This window comes from Magnolia sinica, chromosome 10 (assembly GCF_029962835.1).
Source record: "Magnolia sinica isolate HGM2019 chromosome 10, MsV1, whole genome shotgun sequence".
Lineage (NCBI taxonomy): Eukaryota > Viridiplantae > Streptophyta > Magnoliopsida > Magnoliales > Magnoliaceae > Magnolia > Magnolia sinica.
The window spans coordinates 84,390,793-84,415,341 of NC_080582.1; the positions used below are offsets into that span (position 1 = coordinate 84,390,793).

Sequence of the window (24,549 nt, forward strand, 5' to 3'; positions counted from 1 at the left end):
CTCAGGTGAGTCCTGAGTAAACTTGAGATGGAACCAGTTCTCCAAGTCACTGAATCTTTTAACCACGTCCAGTTCAACACCACGGGTCACCCCCAACTCAACTCAAGATGCGACGAGTTGGTCCAAGTCGCCAGTCTTTTAACCACGTCAATGAGCCATCCATTTCATGTTTATATTCTCAAACTACAGATAGTGTTTGGATGAATATCCAAAAATGCTAAATCCCGCCTGTCCATCACTAGTTCTCCAGTTTCACCACAAAATATCAGGTCCAAGAAACACGCCCCAAAACACAATAGAACACATAACCCAGTCATTCCAACATTAAGCAAACATTAATATGAGATGCATTAGACATAAGTTAGGGCGTCTTTGGCTGCCCAACTAAATAGAATTTTAAACACAGTTCAATTGAGAGGAATGAACGGAACTGCAACAGCAAATTTCAACCATAATCCTTTCTAACCCAGTTTGAAATCGTGCACTGGTACAATTTGGTCATTGCAATCCCATTCAATTTCGCATCCAAACACATCCTTAGGTTCAAACAAGAATCTCAAAATCAATATCGGGAAACAAACGTGCAAAGAAAAGTTTGCCTAATCAACCAAATAATCGTTAACAACATTAGAGACTATTTGTAAACAGTAGTGTTCATTTCAAAGAGACTTGCATGCATAAGAATTAAGTAGAGATGGCAAAGGATAGAAAGTTAGCAGAATTACATCCCACCTTATATAAGAGAGAGAAAGCATGCCGATTTCAATGTAAATGGCCAGGGAAATGGGCCCCGTCTTCCTAATTCAAAGATCATCTTTCGGAGCATCGCTGAGAAGCTTAGCCAGTGTACCACTTTCGTATGCATCGATGGTGTCTACATCAGATAATGAATAATTTCTTAAGTTTCTTCTATACAATTTCTTTTCCCACTTTGGAAAGAAAGAAAAGGGCAGGAATAAAAAGGGGAGAAAAAAAAAAGTATTGCATAGAGCTGATTACCATCAGAGCCACCAAGGTGTTTTCCATTTATAAACACTTGAGGTACAGTACGCCTCCCAAGAATCTCTCCCAAGGCATCTTGGATGTCCATCCCATCATCTGCAGATCTCATAAGATAAACCAATCAACAAAAAAGAAGATCAGCTGATAGTGATGGGTATTAACACTTAATGGATGTGTACACGAACTGCAATGGCATTTTTTTTAATCCAGTGCAAAGATGAAATTTTGATGAGGAAAAAGGAAAATGAAAAGAAGAAGGATTAAAGACTAAAGGAGGATCCTTGAGAAGCATTCTTCTTGACGGATGTGGGATATGCTCCACTAATGAGGAGAGTAAGAATAATTGCTAAACAGAAACTTAATAAGGGTGTTTTTATTGCACCCTGTTTTTAGTTTCTCATCAGATCTGCAAGAAACTCTCAGGAATGCTGTTGTCACTCTTTGTTTTTTATTTCCCCCCCAATAAATTAGCTTAGCAAGTGACTGCCTCTCACACAAGTGTTCATCAAACTAAGCATCACAGAAAACCCCTTCTGTAAGGCCCAATGAACACCTGAGTGGGCTGCAATCTTAAGCTCAAATCCAGCCATTGGTATGCTTGCGACACATTCTCATCAGAACCTGTCGGAAGAAAAATGCGTTAAAACTCATTCACAGGAGCACCCAAACAGGCCCTAAGGAGGTAGAGATAGCATCTCCAACCAATTCAGAAAAACTCCTTATGGAGGCTGCATCCATGCATTAAAAGAGGAAATGACTCGGATACAAAAGATAGATTCAGGAAGCAACTTGGTGAGTCTGCTTCATTTCATTAGGGGACTTTTTCCACATTTGATCATTTCACTGAGTGGTTATCATAGCTGAAACAGAGACATTAATGATATTTGAAGTAGACCTGTTGTCTGCAATTCATGGCTGTCATTGTTATGTTACATGCTGCAGCTTATAAGGGTGTCAATGGGATGGGTAGCCCACCCGACCCAGATTTGGGCCAGGCTTGGGCCTCACATGCATGGCCCGATCAATTTTTCAGTTGGGCTTGGGCTCGAGTCAGTTTAGCCCAGCCCAGCCCAACTTTATATGTACATGTGTTATATCCTACAAGTATGCCATTCAAATCCTCAGTTTGGCAACCCAACCAGTACATGTGTTATATCCTACAAGTACGCCATCCAAATCCTCAGTTCGGCAACCCATCCATCTGGAACATATAACTTTGGTTTCAATACTCTAAAATTTCTATTTCTTTGTGCATGTGCGGCCCACTTGATCAAGGAGTAGATTTGGAATATTCAAGTTGAAAATAGGGATTTTATCAATTTTTGGGTCTGGAAGGGCTGGGTCGGACCTGGGCGCAACCAAAGTTTTTGGGCTTGGGCCTTGGGTGTCAAACTAGACCCGGGCCTGTCCTGGTCCAGACCATTGCCACCCCTACTTACAAGTGATTTCAAGTAAAGAGCAACAAAAATATTAACAAAAGGAAAGTATTTTCAGTTAGAAATGCTTCATTTCTTTTTTTTTCCTCTTTTTTTTTTTGAACAAAGAAATGCTTCATTTCTCCCCAGCCATTGACCTCAATGACATTCCATGGATTTTCCTCACACTAGGCTGGTAAACCCATCAAATGAATGTAAAATCATGGTATGCCAAAACGGTTACATAACAGCCATAACATATCGGTGGTAACCGTTATGCATAAGGGAGCCGAAATGGCCATAACGGGCATTACAGAAAAAATGGCCCGTAACCGAAGCAGATTTTTTCAGACACAAAAAAAAGGTCATAACAGCCCATATCATAACGGTAACGGCAGTGGCCTTTACGGCCACTGTTACCATTATGTAATGAACACCTTGGTAAAAATCAGGAAAGCAGATGCATCGCAATGACCACAAGTTCGTTTGGCAGGCTACTTAGATAATGGAGGTATGAGCAAACAAACCTCTTTGATCCAGCTCAACGACATGTGGCACCTTGTTCAACTCTTTAAAAACAGCTTTTGCTGCTCTACAGTACCTGCACATTAACAGCAGTGAAAGTATTTAAAATTGAAAAAAAATAAAAAAAAACAACAACAACAACATACGTTCTCCAAGTGATTTGGTGCATTTAGGCCAAAAAAAACATACAGATTGACAACATGGAAGTAATGGGCTGATCGTTCAACAAACAACATCTCTTCTTCTTTTTTTTTGAAGAGTCACTGAGTTTGTATTAAAAGGAGAGAGAAACAAAAAAAAAAAAAAAAAAAACCGAGAGAGAAGAAGAAGAAGCAAAGAACAAAGCAGGAAAAAACATTTTTTTTTTTTTAAAGAAAAGGAAAGAGAGCAGCGGGGAGCATGGCCGCTGAGATAGCGGACCGATTAGGCTCCGAGAAAGAGGAGATTACAACCCTTAAGCTTGTCTACATTAGCAGCCCATTCGACAATCAATTGCTTAGCTCTACACACTAGGGACGCTGCAGAATTAGAGACATTTCTGAAACATCTGCCATTTCTCTCTTCCCAAATAGTCCACCAGACAGCCAAGAGAGATATTCTCCAGATAGGGGTTCTTTGGTGACCAACACGAACACCATGCCAACTCTTTAAAAGAGATCCTGTAGAGATCGGGAAGCGCCAGAATATGCCGAACGCTGATAGAATTTGGGGCCAGATCTGATTAATGAGGGAGCAGTGGACAAACAAGTGGTTGTTTGATTCTTCTTCAGCCATGCAGCAGAGACAATCGTTTGGGAGAATCATCCCTCTCTTCTTTAGATTATTGACCGTGAGAGTCTTGTTCTTTCTGACCAACCAACTGAAAAAGATAACCTTAGGTGGGGCTGAATACTGCCATAAGTGGTTAGTCATCGTATCTGCCATTTGAGAGGGGATGGAGTCTAAAGATTTGTATAGAGATTTTACAGAAAAAATGCCCGATTTGTCTTCCCTCCAGATAATCTTATCTTCAGCTAGGGGGTCCGGCTTGCAGCTTGAAATTCGATGAAGAAGAGCCATGAACTCCTCTATCTCCCCGTCGTATAGATTTCCTTTGCAAACTAAGTTCCATTCCAGAGTTCCTTGAGAGACAGACGTACACATAGCAACTGTTATATCACGGTTTGGGACTATACGATATATGTTTGGGAATTCAGCTTTGAGAGGGAGATCACCTGACCATCAATCTTCCCAGAATCGGACGTTGGCACCATTGCCTAAGAGAAAGCTGATATGTTTGAGAGTCTCACTTTTCATGGAAAGAATGCCTCTCCATAAGGCGGAGGCCCTGTAAGAAGTTGATTCTAGGGTCCACCACCCTCCCGAAGAACTGCCATACTTGCTTTTTATGACATTGTTCCATAGAGACCCTTTTTCTACTCCCAGTCTCCATATCCACTTGCCGAGTAAAGCCCTGTTCATATTCTTTAGAGATTTAATGCCTGTGCCTCATTGTGTTTGCAAACCTCCTTCCATTCCACTAGATTGAATTTTTTTTTTTATCTTTCCCGTGCCAAAGAAAGTCACGTCTGAGTTTTTCTAAAGAGTTCAGGACTGAAGCAGGACATCTGAATAAAGACATAAAATATAGCGGAAGGTTTGACAGGGCCAATTTGATGAGAGTGACGTGGCCTCCAAAGGAAAGGTATCTGCATTTCCATCTGGCAAGGTAGAAATCGAATCTGCTGATGACCTTGTTCCAGAAGGATATAGGCGGCTTGCCAATGCAAAGAGGAAGGCCGACGAAGAAAGCAGGAAGGCAGCCACTGGGGCATTTGAAAAGGGCCGCGTAGGAGCTGATCTCTGCCTGGTCCATGTTAATCCCGAAAACCTGTCTTGTTCATATTGACGCTCAGCCCCGAAACAGCTTCGAAGCATTTGATCGTAGTGTGCATATTACCCACCATCTCCTGATCTGCATCACTAAAGAGTAGGGTATCGTCCGCGAACTAGATATGAGAAATCGGGCTGATCGTGCCTTCAATTCTGATACCGCTTAGGATACCATCTGACTGACCCTTGGATAACATTCTGGACAGGGCTTCCCCAACTATCAGGAAGAGGAAAGGGGATAAAGGGTCCTCTTGGCGAAGACCCCTAGAGCTTTTGAAGAATCCTTTGGGGGAGCCGTTCAGAAGGACAGAGAAATGAGCCGAATCGACGCACTCCATGATCCAGCCTGTCCACTTTTCGCCGAAGCCCATGCGATAGAGCATGTATTGGAGGAAGCCCCAGTCTACATGATCATAAGCCTTCTCGAAGTCTAGCTTACAGATGATTCCTTTTGATCTGGATTTGTAACTGGAGTGGAGACATTCATGGGCTATTAATGCGCTGTCGATAATTTGTCTACCCGGAATAAAAGCATTTTGGTTACCGGAAATGACGTTTCCCACCACCAGCTTCAATTCAGACGGTTGACCAAAACTTTAGGAAGGATTTTGTAAGGGCTACCGATCAAGCTGATTGGTTTGAAATCTTTAAAGGTAGAAGCTCCCAGGAGTTTGGGGATTTAAGCTATAAAGGATGCTCCTAGACCTTTAGAGAGACGCCCCCTAGCATAGAACTCATTAATAAATTCCATAACATCGTTGCAAAGAATCTCCCAGAAGAACTGAAAAAATAGAATAGGATACCCATCTGGACCGGGAGCTTTATCGCCTCCTAGCTCGTCTACTGCCGACTTGACTTCTTCTAGGGAGAAGGGGGACTCTAGATTTCTGGCTTCGGAAGAAGAAATCTTTTGAAAGTTCAGGAAATCGAGGCCAGGCCTTGTCCACTCGTCCGACTTGAGAAGGTTGCTGAAGTATTTAATTGCCTCTTCTTCTATCTGGTCTCTATCTTCCGTTCGGACAACATCTCTTTTTTATTTTTTCTTTTTGAAGGATTAAGGGTGTGTTTGGTTGCACCAAAAATCATGAAATTACCGAATTAGACTGATTAATCATGAAATTTCGTGATATCAGCCAAACGCACCCAAAAAGAAAAAATTATTCCAGAAAGAAAAATTACAAAAGGAGTCTCCAATCACAAGACTTTAGGATCACAGCCCTTCTTGGCTAAGTCCTCAGCAACATCATTAGATTCCCTTCTTCCATGAGTGAAGGATACAGAGATGGTCCCCTTTGTAGCCCTACTTTCCTCTATCCAGTGAGAGAGGTGCCAAGGAAAGCCAACCAAAGACAAAATCCCATCTGATGGCAGTAGCTGAATCTCCCTCAGTGACAGGAGCTTGATGAGCTCACAGATTCCCCACCAAATGGCTCGAAATTCTGCCTCATTTGAATCAATTATCCAAATAGGACCAACATAAGTGCCAAGAACATTACCTCAGTCGCCCCTAATGACCCCTCCATACCAACCTGGCCAAGATTTCCTTTTGAACTACAGCATTGAAGTTCTGCTGGAGGAGAATAAATACAGCAAGTCATAGTACGACTTGTTTTGTCATCAACCACATCTACCCACCCTATTCTCATGGAATTCCTTGAAAGGTCTATGAATTCAAATCCTCTCTTTAACTCTATTAACCACCTAAACAATGGTTCCACTTTTATTCCTAAAAGCAGAGTTGTTCCTTTCTATCCAAACAGATCACCAGAATGCACGTAGAGTCAACCCTCATAGCCACATGCCATTACGGACATAGTTTCCCTGTTCAGATGAATGAGGGAGTCGCTATATTAGAGTTGAGGTTCTCCAAGAAAAACAATTGGATCAACAACTGAAACTCCAAAATAGCGATCCAAATTAGGCTAGGAATAGCAATTGTCTCGTCCAGGTTGATTGAAAGGTGAGTTTCCAAGATATCCAAAAAATCTTCCAAGGGCAAAGCATGTTGGGAATCCAAGCTTCTAGAAACTGCGTGTCCTTGATCTGTTGGTTTTTTCAGCAAAATCAGTGTTTTCGTCAAATTGCAAATTGGTTTTTGGCAAGTGGGCTTTTTAGTGCCTATTTCATTGGGTGGTTTTGAAACCAACAATTTCAGTGGGTTTCCACATGGGCAGTAAAACCCACATTTTGATCCAAAATGAGGGTTTCATCTACGAACAGCCACTTTAGTGGTGTGTCCAAACAGACCCTTAATATCACTATCATCATCATAATTTGGGAAGTAACATATGAATTTATTAACCAAGGCTAATAAAAGGTATGTTAGAGGCGAGGGAAGAAATTCCCAGTAAAGAGCGAAGATCTTAGAACACATTGGTCAACACATCGGCCCAAGCGCTCACCTCTCTGCCTAAATGAGTAAACAAGAAATGTTTCGCCTAGAGCCAAGAAGGAAAATTTCATCAAATATAATAGATATATTCCAAGATTATCTGCTTGCACGTAGTCTATAACATCAAGAGAATCCCCTACCATTTGTGTTTTAAATAGTGAACAACAGGTAGTGTAGAGTTCACCCCTCTAAAGTGTAAGGTGTAAGCTACATAGCGTGTGGCATGAGCTACACGTTACTTTTAGATTTTTAATTAAGATTGCACTTGGCTCTATCAAATATCATGAAATTTCATGACATTTTGCACCAAATTAGCCTGATTACCAATGATATTTAATGAATTTTCAATGACCAAATAATGATATTTTCTAAAATAATAGTAAAAATTAACAAAGATTAGATATAAAGGTAAAGAAGAGCAACATCACTATTTAATGCAGTTACTCATATTATTTTACAAAAAACATTGAAAAAATTAACTAAATTTATTAAAAATAGAAAAATATAACAATTTGTTGAAAACATTAATTGATTTTTATATTTTTAGGGGAAAATAACTTATAGCGTAAGCTACGTAGCATGTAGGCTATGTATTTTTATTTTTATTTTGAAAGATGAGAATTGTATTGAAAAGGAGTATGTAGTGTAAGCTACATAGTGTCTATGTAGCCTATGTAGTGTCTACATAGTGTCTATATAGGCTATGTAGTGTCTACATAGTGTCTATGAAAACACAATCATAGGCTATATAGTGTTAGCGTATGCAAATGAGTATGCAGCATAAGCTACATGCAACTTAAGCTAGCATTAAAGCCAAGGTATGCTACACAGCATAAGCTACATGCTACATAGCAAAGCTATTTAAAACACCACATATCATTATGATCGGACCGGAATAGGAATTAGGGAAAATCAAAATCCTCCTCTAAATGCCAGGGCGTCCACTCTCACTGAATCCCTACTCCGGCAAGGCTGGAAAAGGAAAGGCACAGATCGCCCTTTACAATTCTCAAGGTGCCATCAACAATGAAAGGCCTGAGATACCCTTGAGAAGACCCGTCAAAGTTAAATTTCCACCAACCCATGGTTATGCTCAAGTAGACTAAATCCCCAGAATGAATCATTTTTCAAAAAGCGTGATACAATGAATTCTTTATAACCAAATGAAATTTTACACCATATTGCAAATTTTCAACTGCAGCAGCTTGCGTAGATAGGCCATATCCATAGCTTAAGTCATGCAATTACAGCAAAACAAATGAATGAAATAGTGGTTCACTTGATTACTTCAAATAAGAAGCTTCTTGATCACATTGATTTACTAATATTCTCAATAGACAGTTTCTTTGAGACTTGGATTGACAACAGGAAGATTAGACCAGCAAATAGTCTGCGATAAGCAGACAGACAGTTTTAGAATGAAATTATAGATACGTGATATTTGAAACACATCAGTGACAAACAACAATACTGGAACCCAAGACAATGATCAGTTGTGAATTCAATGCAAAGGACTTTAAAACCTGAGGAATAGAATAGTAAAAAAGGAAACAACAAAAGGAATCAAGGCCTTTAGATTTGTGACCAGAATGAAAAGCAAAGATTCAACTAAAAACAGGTGGGTTTCATATGAGCTTCTAAGTATCTCCAACGATAGGATGATGAGTTATATAATCCAACACCTCAGATATGCACATTATATACTAGGAGTTGTAGTTTGTACAAGTGAGGCCTGGGGTTCAATGTTCTACAATGTTGGTCTGTTGGGACTCGCTACAGACAGTTGAAAATTACAATATTGGCTTACATTGAACTAAAAACAGGACCAAGATTTGAGTTAGGATCTTCTAACCTTGAAGATTCTTGGGGCATGATCCATCCACAATGCGTATGACTAGGCAAATTGATGCAAGGCAAGCTGGTCCTACTCACAAGAGTATAAATGCAGGACCAAAGTGGACCCCACTTGATCATGTGTAGGCCTCATATATGTTTTAATAATGTTTTTGTAATAAGATGACTAAACATCCTTCCTATGGAATCTTATGAAATAACCATAAAAAGAGGGAGTTTTATCATTTGACTAGCATTAGGATCTGATTTTTTTTAGAGCCTATATAAGGCCCCCTTTTATTTAAGCTGGAGAATAATATTAGAGAGGGCAAACAACAAGATTACAAAAGCAGGGTCCAACAAACTAGACCACAAAAGACATCATCACCATCTAAGCCTTATCTCAACAAGTTGGGGTCAGCTACATGGATCATTTTCCACCATTCCACTGTATCAAGCGCCACAACTTCAGTTAGACCATAGGTAATCAAGTCTTTTGTTACTACCTCCACCAACATTATCTTGGGCCTTCCCCTTGCCATTTTAGAGCTTTCAATTGTACCAACTCACTCCTAACTGGCATAGTTCTTGGTCTCCATTGCATATGACCAAACCAGCTAAGTCTGCTTTCCCAAATCCCGTTACCTATTGGTGCTACTCCTAAATTCCCTCGATTTCTAATTATAATCTTCCTTATCTTGCTACTCATCCATCTCAACATTCTCATTTCAGCTACATTCATCCTATGCACATGTTGTTACTTAACTACCCAACATTGTCCCATAAAGCATGGCTAGTCCTATAAAAATAATGAAAGATGGAAGTTTATTAGGCTGCAGCCAAAATAAGAGAAAAACAGAAGAGAGAGAGAGAGAGAGAGAGAGAGAGAGAGAGAGAACCAAAAAAAGAAAGAATATAGATAGAAAAAGACTAAAAAACCTAGAGCAAAAACTAGAAATACAACAACAACCAGCCCCTCAACTAGGAAGACCCCGATATACAACAGAACCCAAACCAAGGGGCCCAATCCCAAAAGAACTGAATAACCGCATTGAAGACCCCAGCAACCGAGATGCTTTTATTATGATAGCATCAGTTATTCCTTTCTCCCCAAATTGCCCACAGAACAGCTAACATAGCAAGTCTCCATTTCTTTCTTCCAATTCTCCCACCATCCACTGCATGCCAAGAGATGAAGAGATCCTCAATGGAGGAGGGAATAACCTAGTGGACATTCACTAAGGCAATGATCTCGGCCCAGACTCAACTATATAAACTAATGATCCACAAACTCAGCTTCTTGTTTGCACAGAAGATAGAAATTGGGGAGAATCATTCCCCTCTTGCGAAGATTGTCGATTGTTAACACTCTGCTTCTTCCCAAACCCAAGTAAACGCCTTGAGTTTCGGACGAGCCCCATAGTCCAAACCTCACTCGTAGGGCAACAGTATTCGAGAAAATCCAATTGGGAATAAGCTTTGAATAAGGAACTGATAGGGACATCCCGCGCACGCCGTCCACACGTGCATGCACACTCACACACCCCCCCCCCCAGAAGGAGGGTCCCACCGTCGATCTGGATCGAAGGGCCTCCTAGCTAGAAGACGGAGTTTCAATTTAAAAGAGTGGACCCGTTAGTTAAGAAAAACCCATCATGGAATCTCATGATCATGGCCTACTAGTCAAATTGATTTTATATTTTAGGTTTTGCTTATTAATGTTATTTAGAACATCATGGACGCTTTATATTTATTTGATTAGTTTTTATTTTGATTTACTTCATCGCCAAATAATAGGTTGCACACATGGCGCGAGTTTTGGAGTATAGGATTTTCTTATAAATAGGCACCCTTTGTAATTTTTTTCATTCATTGAAGATTAATAAAAATTCATTGCGAAGCCCTCCCTTCATCGAAGGGTTAACTACCGTGGTGCGAAACCACATCCATCCCGATTCACCCCCATCCATTGCCATCTCTACTACCCATTATCTACACTTCGAATCAATCATCTCTTGCAGAAATTCTCCTCCCCCACAGCAGAATTTCAAAATCTGGCCCTACAGGAGGGTTGAAACTTTGGCGAAGCACCACGTACAAACCGTACATCGGATCAAGCTGAGATTTTGGGGGTTTTGGAGTGCAACCTTGGCCGACCAAGGCCAAGGTGGCATTTTTCTGAATAGTGGGCCCCACACACATGCGGCCAAGATCACACGCATGTGCATCTGGGCCATTGTTGTTGTCCACGCGTGTGGTACTTCTCTGGTTCGTCTCTCTCCTCTCTTTCACTCCGCTTTCACCCAAAATCCCTAAACCTAACCCTAAATTACTCAAATCTCCAATTTTATGCCCTTTTCTTACCCTAAGGTTCCTTGATTTGAAATTGGTGAATCTCTTAGATTAGGGACTGATTACTATGCATGTGTGGATGATTATTTCTTATCTTTGAGTATCGTTTGGTTCATAATTTTTATTGATTCAGCCCTATCATGTGTAGGCCTGGACCTGCATAGTTTTCCCTTAATTAAATGTTTAGACTTTCATGTGGGATATGGAATTTGTGTAATTGTTTCTGAACTAACGTGATCTTAAGCCTGAAATCTTGCACATCATATCTGAATTTCATGTCCTGCATCAAATTTGGCATCAGAGCCTAGGGTTCTTGTAGGGGAATTCATTACATGTTTAGGGTTTGGTTGTTTATGTCCATTACGCATCAATTCTCATCACATATGGCTGTTTAGAAGTCCATAAACCTAGACATAAGCTGCTGAAATTTTCTGTTATCTCCTTATTTGAATTATTTTAGAAATTAACTTAGCTTTCTATTTCTAGGTTTAGAAACTTTCCTTTTCTGTTTTTTATAAACTTTCTTAATCTGTTTTTAGAAACTAATTTCCTTTCCTTTTTCTTTTTTAGAAACTAGTTTACTTTCCTTTTTCTTTTTTAGACACTAACTTACTTTCTATTTTTAGAAACTTTCCTTTTTCTTTTTCTTTAGTAACTAGGTTGTTTTTTTTTAGAAACTTTTCTAATTTGTTTTTTTTTAGAAGCTTTCCTAATTTGTTTTTTTAGAAACTTTCCTAATTTGTTTTTTTAGAAACTTTCCTAATTTGTTCTTCTTAGAAACTTTCCTTTTTCGTTTTTAGAAACTAGGTTGTTTTTTTTTTTAGAAACTTTCCTAACTTGTTTAAAAAAACTTTCCTTTTTCATTTTTAGAAACTAGGTTGTTTCGTTAAAAAATAATATTAATTAATTAATTAAAATCTTATATTTTGACAACTATATTGCTGAATTTTGGTTGGCACCCTACACTAAACATGAAACAATTGCAAGAGTCACTAAACAAGTTGTCCCAGAAGTTGGAGTTTTTGATTAAGCGCTTGGAAATGGACCAATGCTTTGAACAGCTTGATGTATGCATTACCCGACTAAAGACCATCGCCAAGACAAACCCCACCATTGGGGTAGATGTCCAATCTCAAGCATGTGGCCTGGAGGATAGACCAATGAATGGAGTTGGTGAAGGAATCAATTATGGGTGTGCACCTGTGCACCCACCCCATGAGAGACATCAAGACCACTATTTTGAGGGGTACAACATGTGCGGCCTTGTGGCTGGAGAGAGTGCACTAGAGGTTAGTGTAGAGTTACCAACTGAGGCCATTCCGATAATGAATGAGTTACGTGATGTCTTTCCTGATGATCTACCAGATGAGTCTCCCCCTAGGAGGGATATAGAGCACACCAGAACATGGGACATCGTAATACCTACAGCCGAGTTTATGTTTAATAGTTCTATCGATAGGTCCACAGGTCTCAGTCCTTATGAAGTCGTTATTGTTTATAAACCTGAGAAACCTATTTATCTTGTCACTGTCCCATAGGGTGTCAGAACCTGCAGTCTTTTGCGCATCACATTCATTCATGGCATCAAGAAATCAGGCAGAAGATCACTACTAGTAATAAACATTACAAATTTTCTGCAAACCAACATAAACGTTTCAAAGAATTCAATATTGGGGACTCTGTGATAGTCCGCATCTAGCCCAAGCGGTAGCCTCCGGGGGCCGTTCGTAAGTTACACGCGCGTAGCGCTGGACCCTTCAAAATTATAAAATGAAATGGTCTCAATGCGTACGAAGTAAATCTTTCACCTTCCATAGGAATTAGTTTCACATTTGATGTGGAGGATCTAGTTACTTTTCATAAGACCACTCATACTTTGTCCGGCCCTTCGCCCACCCATCCTGATTTTCCATATTTATCCCTTGAACTATGGCCCCTTCCCGACCCATTCTTCCCAACCTTTACCTCTCATACCCATTCTTCTTGACCTTTCTTCCCAGCCTCTACCTCGCATACCTATCTTTCCCGACTCATTTTCCCAGCCTCTACATCCCATATCTACCTGTCCCGACCCATTCTCTCAGTCTCTACCTCCTATACCTACCCGTTTCGAACCATTTCCTCAACCTCTACCTCTCATACCTACTCTTCCTGACATTTCTTCTCAGCCTCTGTCTCCCATACCAAACTTTCACACACCCAGAGATGAAATAGAGGATATCCTGGACCATCAGGTAGTTTCAACGTCGGACGGCGGGTTTCAGAAGTACCTGGTCAAGTGGAAGTCACGTCCAGCTTCAACCAATATGTGGCTCGCTGAGGAGGAGCTTTAGAGACTTGATCCTTACATCTCGGAGCGGTTCAGGAGTTTTATTTCGCCACTGGGGAAATCTTCGCAGCCGGGGAGAATTGATGGGGACATCCCGCGCACGGCGTTCACACGTGCACGCACCCCCCCTCCCTCACGCTCGTACGCCAGAAGAAGGAGGGTCCCACCGTCGATCTGGATGGATGACGACGTCTAGGGAGGGCCTCCTAGTTAGAAAACGGAGTTTCAATTTAAAAGAGTGGGCCTATTAGTCAAGAAAAGCCCATCATAGAATCTCATGATCGTAGCCCACTAGTCAGATTGATTTTATATTTTAGGTTTTGCTTATTAATGTTATTTAGAACATCATGGACGCTTTAGATTTATTTGATTAGTTTTTATTTTGGTTTACTTTATCGCCAAATAATAGGTTGCGCACATAACGCGAGTCTTGGAGTATAGGGTTTTCTTATAAATAGGCACCCTTTGTAGTTTTTTTCATTTATTAAAGATTAATAAAAATTCGTTGCGAAGCCTTCCCTTCATCGAAGGGTTAACTACCGTGGTGCGAAGCCACATCTATCCCGATTCACCCCCATCCATCGCCATCTTCTAACATCCCTTCTTCTCATCTCACCCCATCATCTATACTTCGAATCAATCATCTCTTGTAGAAATTCTCCTCCCCACAGCAGAATTTCAGAATCTGGCCCTACAGGAGGATTGAAACTTCAGCGGAGCACCACGTACAAACCGTACATCGGATTAAGCTGAGATTTGGGGGTTTTGGAGTACATCCTTGGCCGACCAAGGCCAGGGTGGCATTTTTCTGAATAGTGGGCCCCGCACACGTGCGGCCAAGATCACACGCATGTGCATCTGGGCCATTGTTGTTGTCCACGCGTGTGGTACTTCTCTGGTTCATCTCTTTCTTCTCTTTCACTCCGCTTTCACCCAAAATCTCTAAACTTAACCCTAAATTACTCAAATCTCCAATTTCATGCCCCTTTTCTTACCCTAGGGTTCCTTGATTTGAAATTGGTGAATCCCTTGGATTAGGGACTGATTACTATGCATGTGTGGATGATTATTTCTTATCTTTGAGTATCGTTTGGTTCATAATTTTTATTAATCCAGCCCTATCGTGTGTAGGCCTGGACCTGCATAGTTTTCCCTTAATTGAATGTTTGAACTTTCATGTGGGATATGGAATTTGTGTAATTGTTTCTGAACTAACGTGATCTTAAGCCTGAAATCTTGCACATCATATCTGAATTTCATGTCCTGCATCAGGAACGCACGAAAAAGAGCCAAAAGCAGACAACCTCCAGGATATCAAATCTGCCTGATCCGGAGAGAGGTAATGGCCCAACAAACAAGACAAAAGAAACGTTAAGCCTTCAATCTCGCTATCATGTAGATTCATTCTAAATGGGGGAAGCCATAATGCTTCCTCACCACTACTTGAGAAACAAGAAGCTACTAAAATATCAGTATCCGGGCAAAGGGGGGCGAGCTCCGAAAGACAGAGATAAGAGGTTGACCCCCAAGCCATGGGTCAACCCAAAATCCAACTCTCTTTCCATCGCCTACCACAAATTTCGATCTTTCAAATGCCGAAAGAGCTAACCTATTAATTCATTTCCAGATATAGGAAGATCGGTAAAGGGAAGAATTAGTCCACCAGCCCGTCGATGATGTACCATATTTAGCTTAAATGAGGGATCTCCACAGGCTATCGTTCTCATTGGCAAAGCGCCAAATCCAATTTCCTAAGAGCGCAGAATGAACCAAATCAATGCCCACTCCCCCTTAAGAATGGGGGGAGTAGACCTCTTTCCAATTCAAAAGAGGAAATTTCCTAAAGGAGGATCCTAAATCCCACAAAAAGTCCCCACGAAGCTTATCTATTTTGCAAATGACAAATTTTGGACATTGGAATAGAGACATGTAATAGACAGGCAGGTTAGAAAAAGAAGCCTTGATGAGTGTTAATCTACCTCCAAGAGATAGGAGGTTGTTATTCCAAGCAGAGAATTTTCTTTCCAATCTTTCTAAAATTTTGTCCCACAAATATAGCGGGGGCTTACCCACACACGGTAGAAGACTAAGATAAGAAGTGGGAAGAGAACCTACTTTACAACCAAAAAGATCAGCAAAACGAGTGGTGTCCTCCAAAGAGAGGTGAATTCTAAAAAAATCACACTTCGATTTGCTGACCTTCAAACCAGAGATTACCTCAAACCAACAAGTAGATATACTAAGAAAATCAACCATACAGTCTTCCACTTCACAAAAAAAAGAGAGTATCGTCAGCAAACTGCAAATGGCAAATGCGAGATGGAAAGTTCTCCACCAATAATCCTTGAAACAACTCAACTTCTTGGCCAGGAAGCAACAATCTGTTAAGTACTTAGGACATTATGATAAAGAGGAAGGGGAAAAGGGGGTCACCTTGACGAAGCCCTCTGGACAAACTAAATGTTGAGGGTCAAATATTACATATCAGACCCAGTTATTGCCTGGATTTATGAACATGGTACCATTGAATAACCCATTTTAATCATGTTTGTGTTGCAAGGTGAAATTGCGATCTGAGACTGGATCGGGATGCTAAAAGTACGGATTTAACGTTTAGAATGCACCAAGGCAAGGGACGGACTCCAGGGGACCAAGATCGACGGAATTACACGCCAGGGATCCGCGAAAATTGAGAAACTGAAGCTCAAGCGGCTTGAAAGTCAGCCAGAATGCAAGATCACTAGGTTTCCATCATCTGTTTGGCTCGAAACTTTATACATGGCTCGAGAACCAAAAACTAACCGTACACGTAAAATTTCAGCGATTGGATCCTCGTGAAAGTGGCTGAACTAACAGATCAGTCTATAAAATCCTGATTTGGGGCCCACCCGCTGTCCAGATACGCTTTAACTTCGGCCCCCACGACTCAAATGAAATGAGGAACAAGATGGTTGGTGTGGATTTCTCATAATAATCATACAGTGTACATAGTACACTTTTTGCACTAAGAGTGCATGGCAACACAGGGACGTCGATATACAACAGAACCCAAACCAAGGGGCCCAATCCCAGAAGAACTAAATAACCACATTGAAGACCCCAGCAACCGAGATGCTTTTATTATGATAGCATCAGTTATTCCTTTCTCCCCAGATTGCCCACAGAACACCTAACATAGCAAGTCTCCATTTCGTTCTTCCAATTCTCCCACCATCCACTGCATGCCAAGAGATGAAGAGATCCTCAAGGAGGAGGGAAAAACCTAGTGGACATTCACTAAAGCAATGATCTCGGCCCAAACTCCCGACGAGAAAGGGAAGTATATAAACTAATGATCCACGAACTCAGTTTCTTGTTTGCACAGAAGATAGAAATTGGGGAGAATCATTCCCCTCTTGCGAAGATTGTCGATTGTTAACACTCTACTTCTTCCCACAACCCAAGTAAAAGCCGTGAGTTTCAGAGGAGCCCCATAGTCCAAACCTCACTCGTAGGGCAATGGTATTCAAGAAAATCCGATTGGGAATAAGCTTTGAATAAAGAACTGATGGGGACATCCCACACACGCCGTCCACACGTGCACGCACACCCACACCACCCCCCCCCCCCCCCCGGCTCGTACGCCAAAAGAATGAGGGTCCCACCATTGATCTGGATCGATGACGATGTCCAGGGAGGGCCTCCTAGCTAGAAGACGGAGTTTCGATTTAAAAGAGTGGGCCCGTTAGTCAAGAAAAGCCCATCATGGGATCTCATGATCGTGGCCCACTAGTCAGATTGATTTTATATATTAGGTTTTGCTTATTAATGTTATTTAGAACATCATGGACGCTTTAGATTTATTTGATTAGTTTTTATTTTGGTTTACTTCATCGCCAAATAATAGGTTGCGCACATAGCGCGAGTTTTTGAGTATAAGGTTTTCTTATAAATAGGCATCCTTTATAGTTTTTTTCATTCACTAAAGATTAATAAAAATTCATTGCAAAGCCCTCCCTTCATCGAAGGGTTAACTACCGTGGTGCGAAGCCACATCTATCCTGATTCACCCACATCCATCACCATCTCTACTACCCATCTTCCACCATCCCTTCTTCTCATCTCACCCCATCATCTACACTTCGAATCAATCATCTATTGCAGCAATTCTCCTCCCCACAGCAGAATTTCAGAATCTGGCCCTACAGGAGGGCTGAAACTTCGGCGGAGCACTACATACAAACCAAACATCGGATCAAGCTGAGATTTGGGGGTTTTGGAGTGCATCCCTGGCCGACCAGGGCCAAGGTGGCATTTTTCTGAATAGTGGGCCCCACACACGTGCGGCTAAGATCACACACATATGCGTCTGGGCCATTGTTGTTGTCCACGCGTGTGGTACTTCTCTGGTTCGTCTCTCTCCTCTCTTTCACTCCGCTTTCACCCAAAATCTCTAAACTTAACCCTAAATTACTCAAATCTCCAATTTTATGCCCCTTTTCTTACCCTAGGTTCCTTGATTTGAAATTGGTGAATCCCTTGGATTAGGGACTGATTATTATGCCTGTGTGGATGATTATTTCTTATCTTTGAGTATCATTTGGTTCATAATTTTTATTGATCCAACCCTATCATGTGTAGGCCTGGACCTGCATAGTTTCCCCTTAATTGAATGTTTGGACTTTCATGTGGGATATGGAATTTGTGTAATTGTTTCTGAACTAACGTGATCTTAAGCCTGAAATCTTGCACATCATATCTGAATTTCATGTCCTGCATCAGGAACGCACGAAAAAGAGCCAAAAGCAGACAACCTCCAGGATATCAAATCTGCCTGATCCGGAGAGAGGTAATGGCCCAACAAACAAGACAAAAGAAACGCTAAGCCTTCGATCTCGCTATCATGTAGATTCATTCTAAATGGGGGAAACCATAACGCTTCCTCACCACTACTTGAGAAACAAGAAGCTACGAAAATATCAGTATCCGGGCAAAGGGAGGCGAGCTCCGAAAGACGGAGATAAGAGGTTGACCCCCAAGCCATGGGTTAACCCAAAATCCAACTCTCTTTCCATCACCTACCACAAATTTCGATCTTTCAAATGCCGAAGGAGCTAACCTATTAATTCATTTCCAGATATAGGAAGATCGGTAAAGGGAAGAATTAGTCCACCAGCCCGTCGAAGATGTACCATATTTAGCTTAAATAAGGGATCTCCACAGGCTATCGTTCTCATTGGCAAAGCGCCAAATCTGATTTCCTAAGAGTGCAGAATGAACCAAATCAATGCCCACTCCCCGTTAAGAATGGGGGGAGTAGACCTCTTTCCATTTCAAAAGGGGAAATTTCCTAAACGAGGATCCTCCATCCCACAAAAAGTCCCCATGAAAGCTTATCTATTTTGCAAATGACAAATTTTGGACATTGGAATAGAACATTTAATGGATAGGCAGGTTAAATAAAGAAGCCTTGATGAGTGTTAATCTACCTCCAAGAGATAGGAGGTTGTTATTCCAAGCAGAGAATTTTCTTTCCAATCTTTCTAAAATTTTGTCCCATAAATATAGCGGGGGCTTACCCACACACGGTAGAAGGCTATGATAAGAAGTGGGAAGAGATCCTACTTTACAACCAAAAAGATCTGCAAAACGAGTGGTGTCCTCCAAAGAGAGGTGAATTCTAAAAAAATCACACTTCGATTTGCTGACCTTCAAACCAGAGATTACCTCAAACCGGCAAGTAGATATACTATGAAAATCAACCATATAGTCTTCCACTTCACAAAACAAGAGAGTATCGTCAGCAAATTGCAAATGGCAAATGCGAGATGGAAAGTTCTCCGTGGGCCATCATCATGATCCAAATGCTCAATCCGAGTCGTCCATCATGCAGAGGGGCTCGATTTAGCCAAACCCATGTTGACTTTATGCACTCATGCACGCACACGTGTTGGTTTCAATGGTCACAAATGGACTGCCCTACAACTATTGCAGCTGATTTCTTCCATGGACCACACCGATTTGGATCCAAAAACAGTGATTTCCGGCTGGTTTTTCGAGCAGAATACATTGGACGGAGTGGATCTCTTCTCTAGAGATGATCAGGAGCCATCCGACATCTCAGCGTAACTCCATACGCACCTACGTGCGTAACAGATGACCGACCGCCGTGGGCCATACGACTTTCTTGATCATGATCGGCCGGCCAATCCGGACCGTCTAGGAGAGAGAGAAGTGGGTCACGACCCCATCTATGAAGACAGAACGACTTCCGATGATCAGTCATTCCGAATAGCTTTCCAAACGCAAGATAGTTTGCGTTTTTTTATTGTTGCGTGCGTAAGGAGCCACTGACTCCAATCTTTTGTTTCGCACAACGGACGACCGCTTGGCCCAGCCTATAAAAGACGTGAGGGAGAGAGTGATAAGGGGGGGCCGTGGAGGCAACAGGAGGGCTCGTTTTGGAAGGCTTCAACGTGGGATGTTCGACAGGGAGCTAGGAAAGTAATATTTGTTTTTTTTTTTTCTTTTTTCTATTCTTTTCTTTCTATTGTATTTGTTTTGGATCCAGCCCATTCATGTTGGGTTGAACCTCTTAGCTAGGGCTAAGAGGTGAAGCTTGCAGCGTGATGGGGGACCTTTTTGCTTGTGCCTTTTGTTTAGACTGAACTGATGTTGATTTTAGTTGATTATTAAAGGAATATTTTTCTTAGTCTTTAATGGTCTGTTGTGACTGAAATTACAATGGGTCTGCAATGGCTTTAAATATTTCTTTTCCCCTTTTAATGTTTATGACGTCAGGAAGCCCTGTTGTTCACCATCGTCTCATGGGCATGGTCGGATGGCGATACCCTTCCTAATCTTCATACATTATTGATTGGTTGGTAATTAGTTTAATCCTGTTGTTTGCTTTGTCTCCTGGGCATGGTTAGATGATGGAATCCATTCTAATTCATATACCTTTCATCTTGTGAAGACTAGATCAAGTAGGTTCAGTTTGATTTCTATGATTCTTGATGCAGGCAAAAGATCTCCCTGATCCCTACAAATGGATCCTCTGAATCCCTAGTTTCTTTCCTTTAAATTCCTTAAAGTTTTAGATAATTATTCCACAATTATTCCTTAAACTCTATTTGGTTTAGATCACATCTTAGTCTAGTTCTAGTTCTACTTGGTTTCAGATAACGTACAGGTATCAGTCCCTGTGGATTCGACCTCGGTCTTACCGAGTTTATTACTACATCACAACCCTATACTTGGGGAGTGAACACTAAAGAAACCGAAAAGAGAACCATTGATTAAAACAGAAAAACTAAGCTAAAAATACACAAGAGCAAATCCACAACCTCCATTTAGCTCCGAACCCCATACGAGATAATATATATTCTAAAAACGACCAATCGCCATGGTTGTAAGCTTTCTCAAGCTCCAATATCCTATAAAATTTCCTTTTCAATTTGAGTGGTACATGACCGTCACATAAAAGTCTAGATGCACATCTCCATTTCTTCCACCCCGCTTGAATTCTATGGGCAACATTCTTCTTAATCTCTCCACTCTCATGGATTATCCACCCAAGATGTCGAAAGTAATTATTTTGAGAAACTTCTTTGTCAACAAATTTTGATAGGTTGAGGTTTTCAATGGGAGATGGTCTAAGAGTGACATTTTGGATGGATCCCTAGTAGGGGACAACTCCTCATCTCTGATTTCCCAGATCTAACCTCCCTTTGCCCTAAATCAACATTTCAATTGCTTCTTGTTTTTCAGGCAGAGATGAGAAAGGGTCGTGGGTTCTCCCTTTTAGGAGAAATTTGCACGATGGTGAGATCCAAAGCTTGGCTTTGTTGTTGTCTCGTTTGCAAGGTATTTCCCTTCTCACGATCATGAAAGCTTAGCTTCTTAATTCTTTCCTAGTCTTCTTATGTGTCTAGACTCATCTCTCGATCCTTCATTCTCTGCTCTTATTGCCTCTTAATTACCTAATAATATTTCCATATGGCAGTGGGTCTAATAGTTAAACTTTTGAAAAATGATGTTTGAACAATATAATTACTAGAAAACAAGTACAAAGAAGTTCAAAATTGGGGAGGGTTACAAAAGAAAAAATGCAAACACTTTACTACCATACCAAAAAGAGCAAATCACAATTATTATTTTTTTAAGCAAAAGTGCAAAGTAAAATTTTCCTTCAAAGTGTGTTTGGATGCACTAACGATTTGAATTGCAATTATTAGCCCTCCAAAGTGGAAATAACCAAATTGTAACTTCCTTTCTAAGCATTCATGTTGAGGGTTTGGTCTCCAAATTGCACCATGCTACTTTCAAGATGTAAAGGAAAGAAACATACCTACTGTAAAAGTACTAGTGATACTATTGCCACTACTCTTAATTAAACTAAGAAATTGCTTGGGTGCCACATAGAAACAGATTCATCTCATTTTAGTTAAACCTAACTATGTACTAGTGATCTTATATTAGGGATTAAAAATAATCTCTACAAAATATAACGCATGTAGCATTTGGCCAATTTCAACCAAGGCCATTTGTGTCCTTTCAATTCTTTCATACGAGTAGTCTACTCCCACGTCTCCTCTTCACATATAGCCCACACCAACTCACTTTATTAGGGGCCCGTGCAAGTGCAACAAAGGATGTGTGGAGCCAACACTAATGATTTTGTGACATCCACTCCATATGTCTATTTTGTTGCCTCATGTTATGGCATCAACCCAAAACGAGGCAAACACAAAACTCAAGTAGGCCACAACACTGGAAAAAGTAGGGATGGGTCACCCACCGTTGAAACCATTATGGGCACCCTTCTTATTTTATTCTGTGTGTAGCCATCACCTACCCGTAGCAGCACCATTTCCCTCCATCTCTCTCTCTTCACTACTCTTTCCAGGCGTGTTGTACGTGCCATATTCCCTAGTCCTTATAAGCAACAATTAACCATGATCTCTAATATATCATTAAGATCAACTAAAATGGGATGAACTCATTTTGAAGTGCCACACAAACTGGACCTGAATATTTGTAATTCAATTCACTTCAACACCCAAACACAACATTTAAGTAGTGGCATTTCCCAACAAGTAGCATTCATTTTTTTTATTGGCAAATGTTTCTCCTTTTTTTTAATTTTTTATAGGGAGACTGCATTTCAATTCTGAGGGAAGAGATATTCAGACATGTATATATAATCAAGGGGGAATTGCACCATAGTCAGGTTGCAACCAGAGTGCACGTGGTGTATGCTTGTCAATCCAGACCATCTAAATCATGGGCACCGTTGTAAACGTGGCATTGGCAGGAGAATTAAACTGCTCGGATGATTCTGACCATCCAATTAATCCATTGAATTTGGCGAAGGCGATCACTCCTCTTATCAACTGCCCCTTTGATGGACACAGATCAGATGTCTCGGATCATCCAATCAGTATAGTTATTGGGTGATGCTCAATCCATTCCGGGGCCCACCACTGGGACTGTATGGATCGACTAGTGTCCAACAAGTGTGAGGCGGATGTACAACAGGAGTACGAAATACCTTCCTCCGCTGGAGTACGGTTTTTAGAGTGGAAGGGAACTCACGGACAGTAGGATTTGGAGAAAATGACGATGTCGTGGGAAGAAACGGTCTGCTTCACGAAAGCCTCTTCGGGCGTAGCGGCACTCGCGGAAGAAGCGAACAGGGAGACGGCCACGAAGAAGGCCGTCATAACGCTGTTAATCTTCGCCGTTGGGAAGATCTGGACCGCACGCAGAGGAGAAAAGAGAGCGTTTCTTCTCGGTTCTTTTTCGTCGTCCCAACTGAAAGGTCGAGAGGCCGTGCGGCTGATGGAATGCAATGGTGGCGGGAATTTCGGAGCAGCGCTGCATTTGAGATTTCGGGAGAGGGCACAGTTGTAAATATTAGGAGATTTGGGATCGGAAGGAAAGGCAGGTAAGGGAAGTACGACCCTGGATTTATCAGTAGAGAAGAGCAAGTTCTTGGAGAGGGTGGAGGCGAGAGAAGGCATTGTATCGTCCGCCAAGATACCGCCGGGCGAGAGAAGCGGGTTCGGCTTCTTGACAGGGTTTTTGGTTTTTTGTCTCTGTCAGGTTGGTGAGGCGCTGACATGGACAAGTGGTCACACGTGGAAATATAGCACGTGTATGCTTTCCCTCAGTTAAACCACGCTGATGAGATCATCGTGGCCCCGAATCGTCCGGGACGCCTCTTTCATGCGCTATTAAAACAAACAAGCTCTGTGGGGCCACCATGTATACCTAAATCTGCACGGTCTATCAGGTGAGCAGCCTTAATTTAACCGTACATACAAAAGATGAGCCACACTAATTGAAATATAAAATTGGCCTTGATCCTTGAAGTTCACGCTCTGTCGCACGTATGATTTTCGTTCAGGTTAGATTTTATATCTTGGCTTCATTAACGGGTCTGATGAAAGACAAACGCGACTATAGCTCCACAAACAAACCTTCAGTTGGAATCATATTTTCATTGGTCCATATAGTGTGGCCCATCTGAGCTGAGTATCTGGTTGTTTGTTTTGCTCCAAGGCCTAAGAATCCAGGAGCTGAGCTGATGGACGGAGTGAATGTAATATATTCAATATTAACTTGAGTGTTTTAAGTGTTGCGTGAAAAAGGTGGCTCATCGTGGAAACGAATCCGGTTCTTTCGTGGGTCCTGTAAAAGAGAAGATGATCACGCGAAATTTCAGAAACAGCCAATTTTATTTTATTTTTTCTGTTGAGGGCGACTTCGATGGGACCCTGAACCAGCGATGCGGAGGGAGACGGACCCACCTCGTTGTATGAATCGTATATCCACTTTCTCCATCT

General features: G+C 41.3%; 1 protein-coding gene across 1 annotated transcript; it reads right to left on the reverse strand.

The window, feature by feature from the left end:
- Nucleotides 1–582: 582 nt before the first annotated feature.
- Nucleotides 583–23,808, reverse strand: LOC131217237 (glutaredoxin-C4-like). Its single transcript, XM_058212091.1, has 4 exons — nt 23,297–23,808; nt 2,945–3,018; nt 1,000–1,098; nt 583–874 (listed from the first exon to the last, which is right to left on the reverse strand). Exons 1-4 carry the CDS (start codon nt 23,722–23,724, stop codon nt 804–806), a joined length of 672 nt encoding a protein of 223 aa, XP_058068074.1. The 5' UTR covers nt 23,725–23,808; the 3' UTR covers nt 583–803.
- Nucleotides 23,809–24,549: the final 741 nt, after the last annotated feature.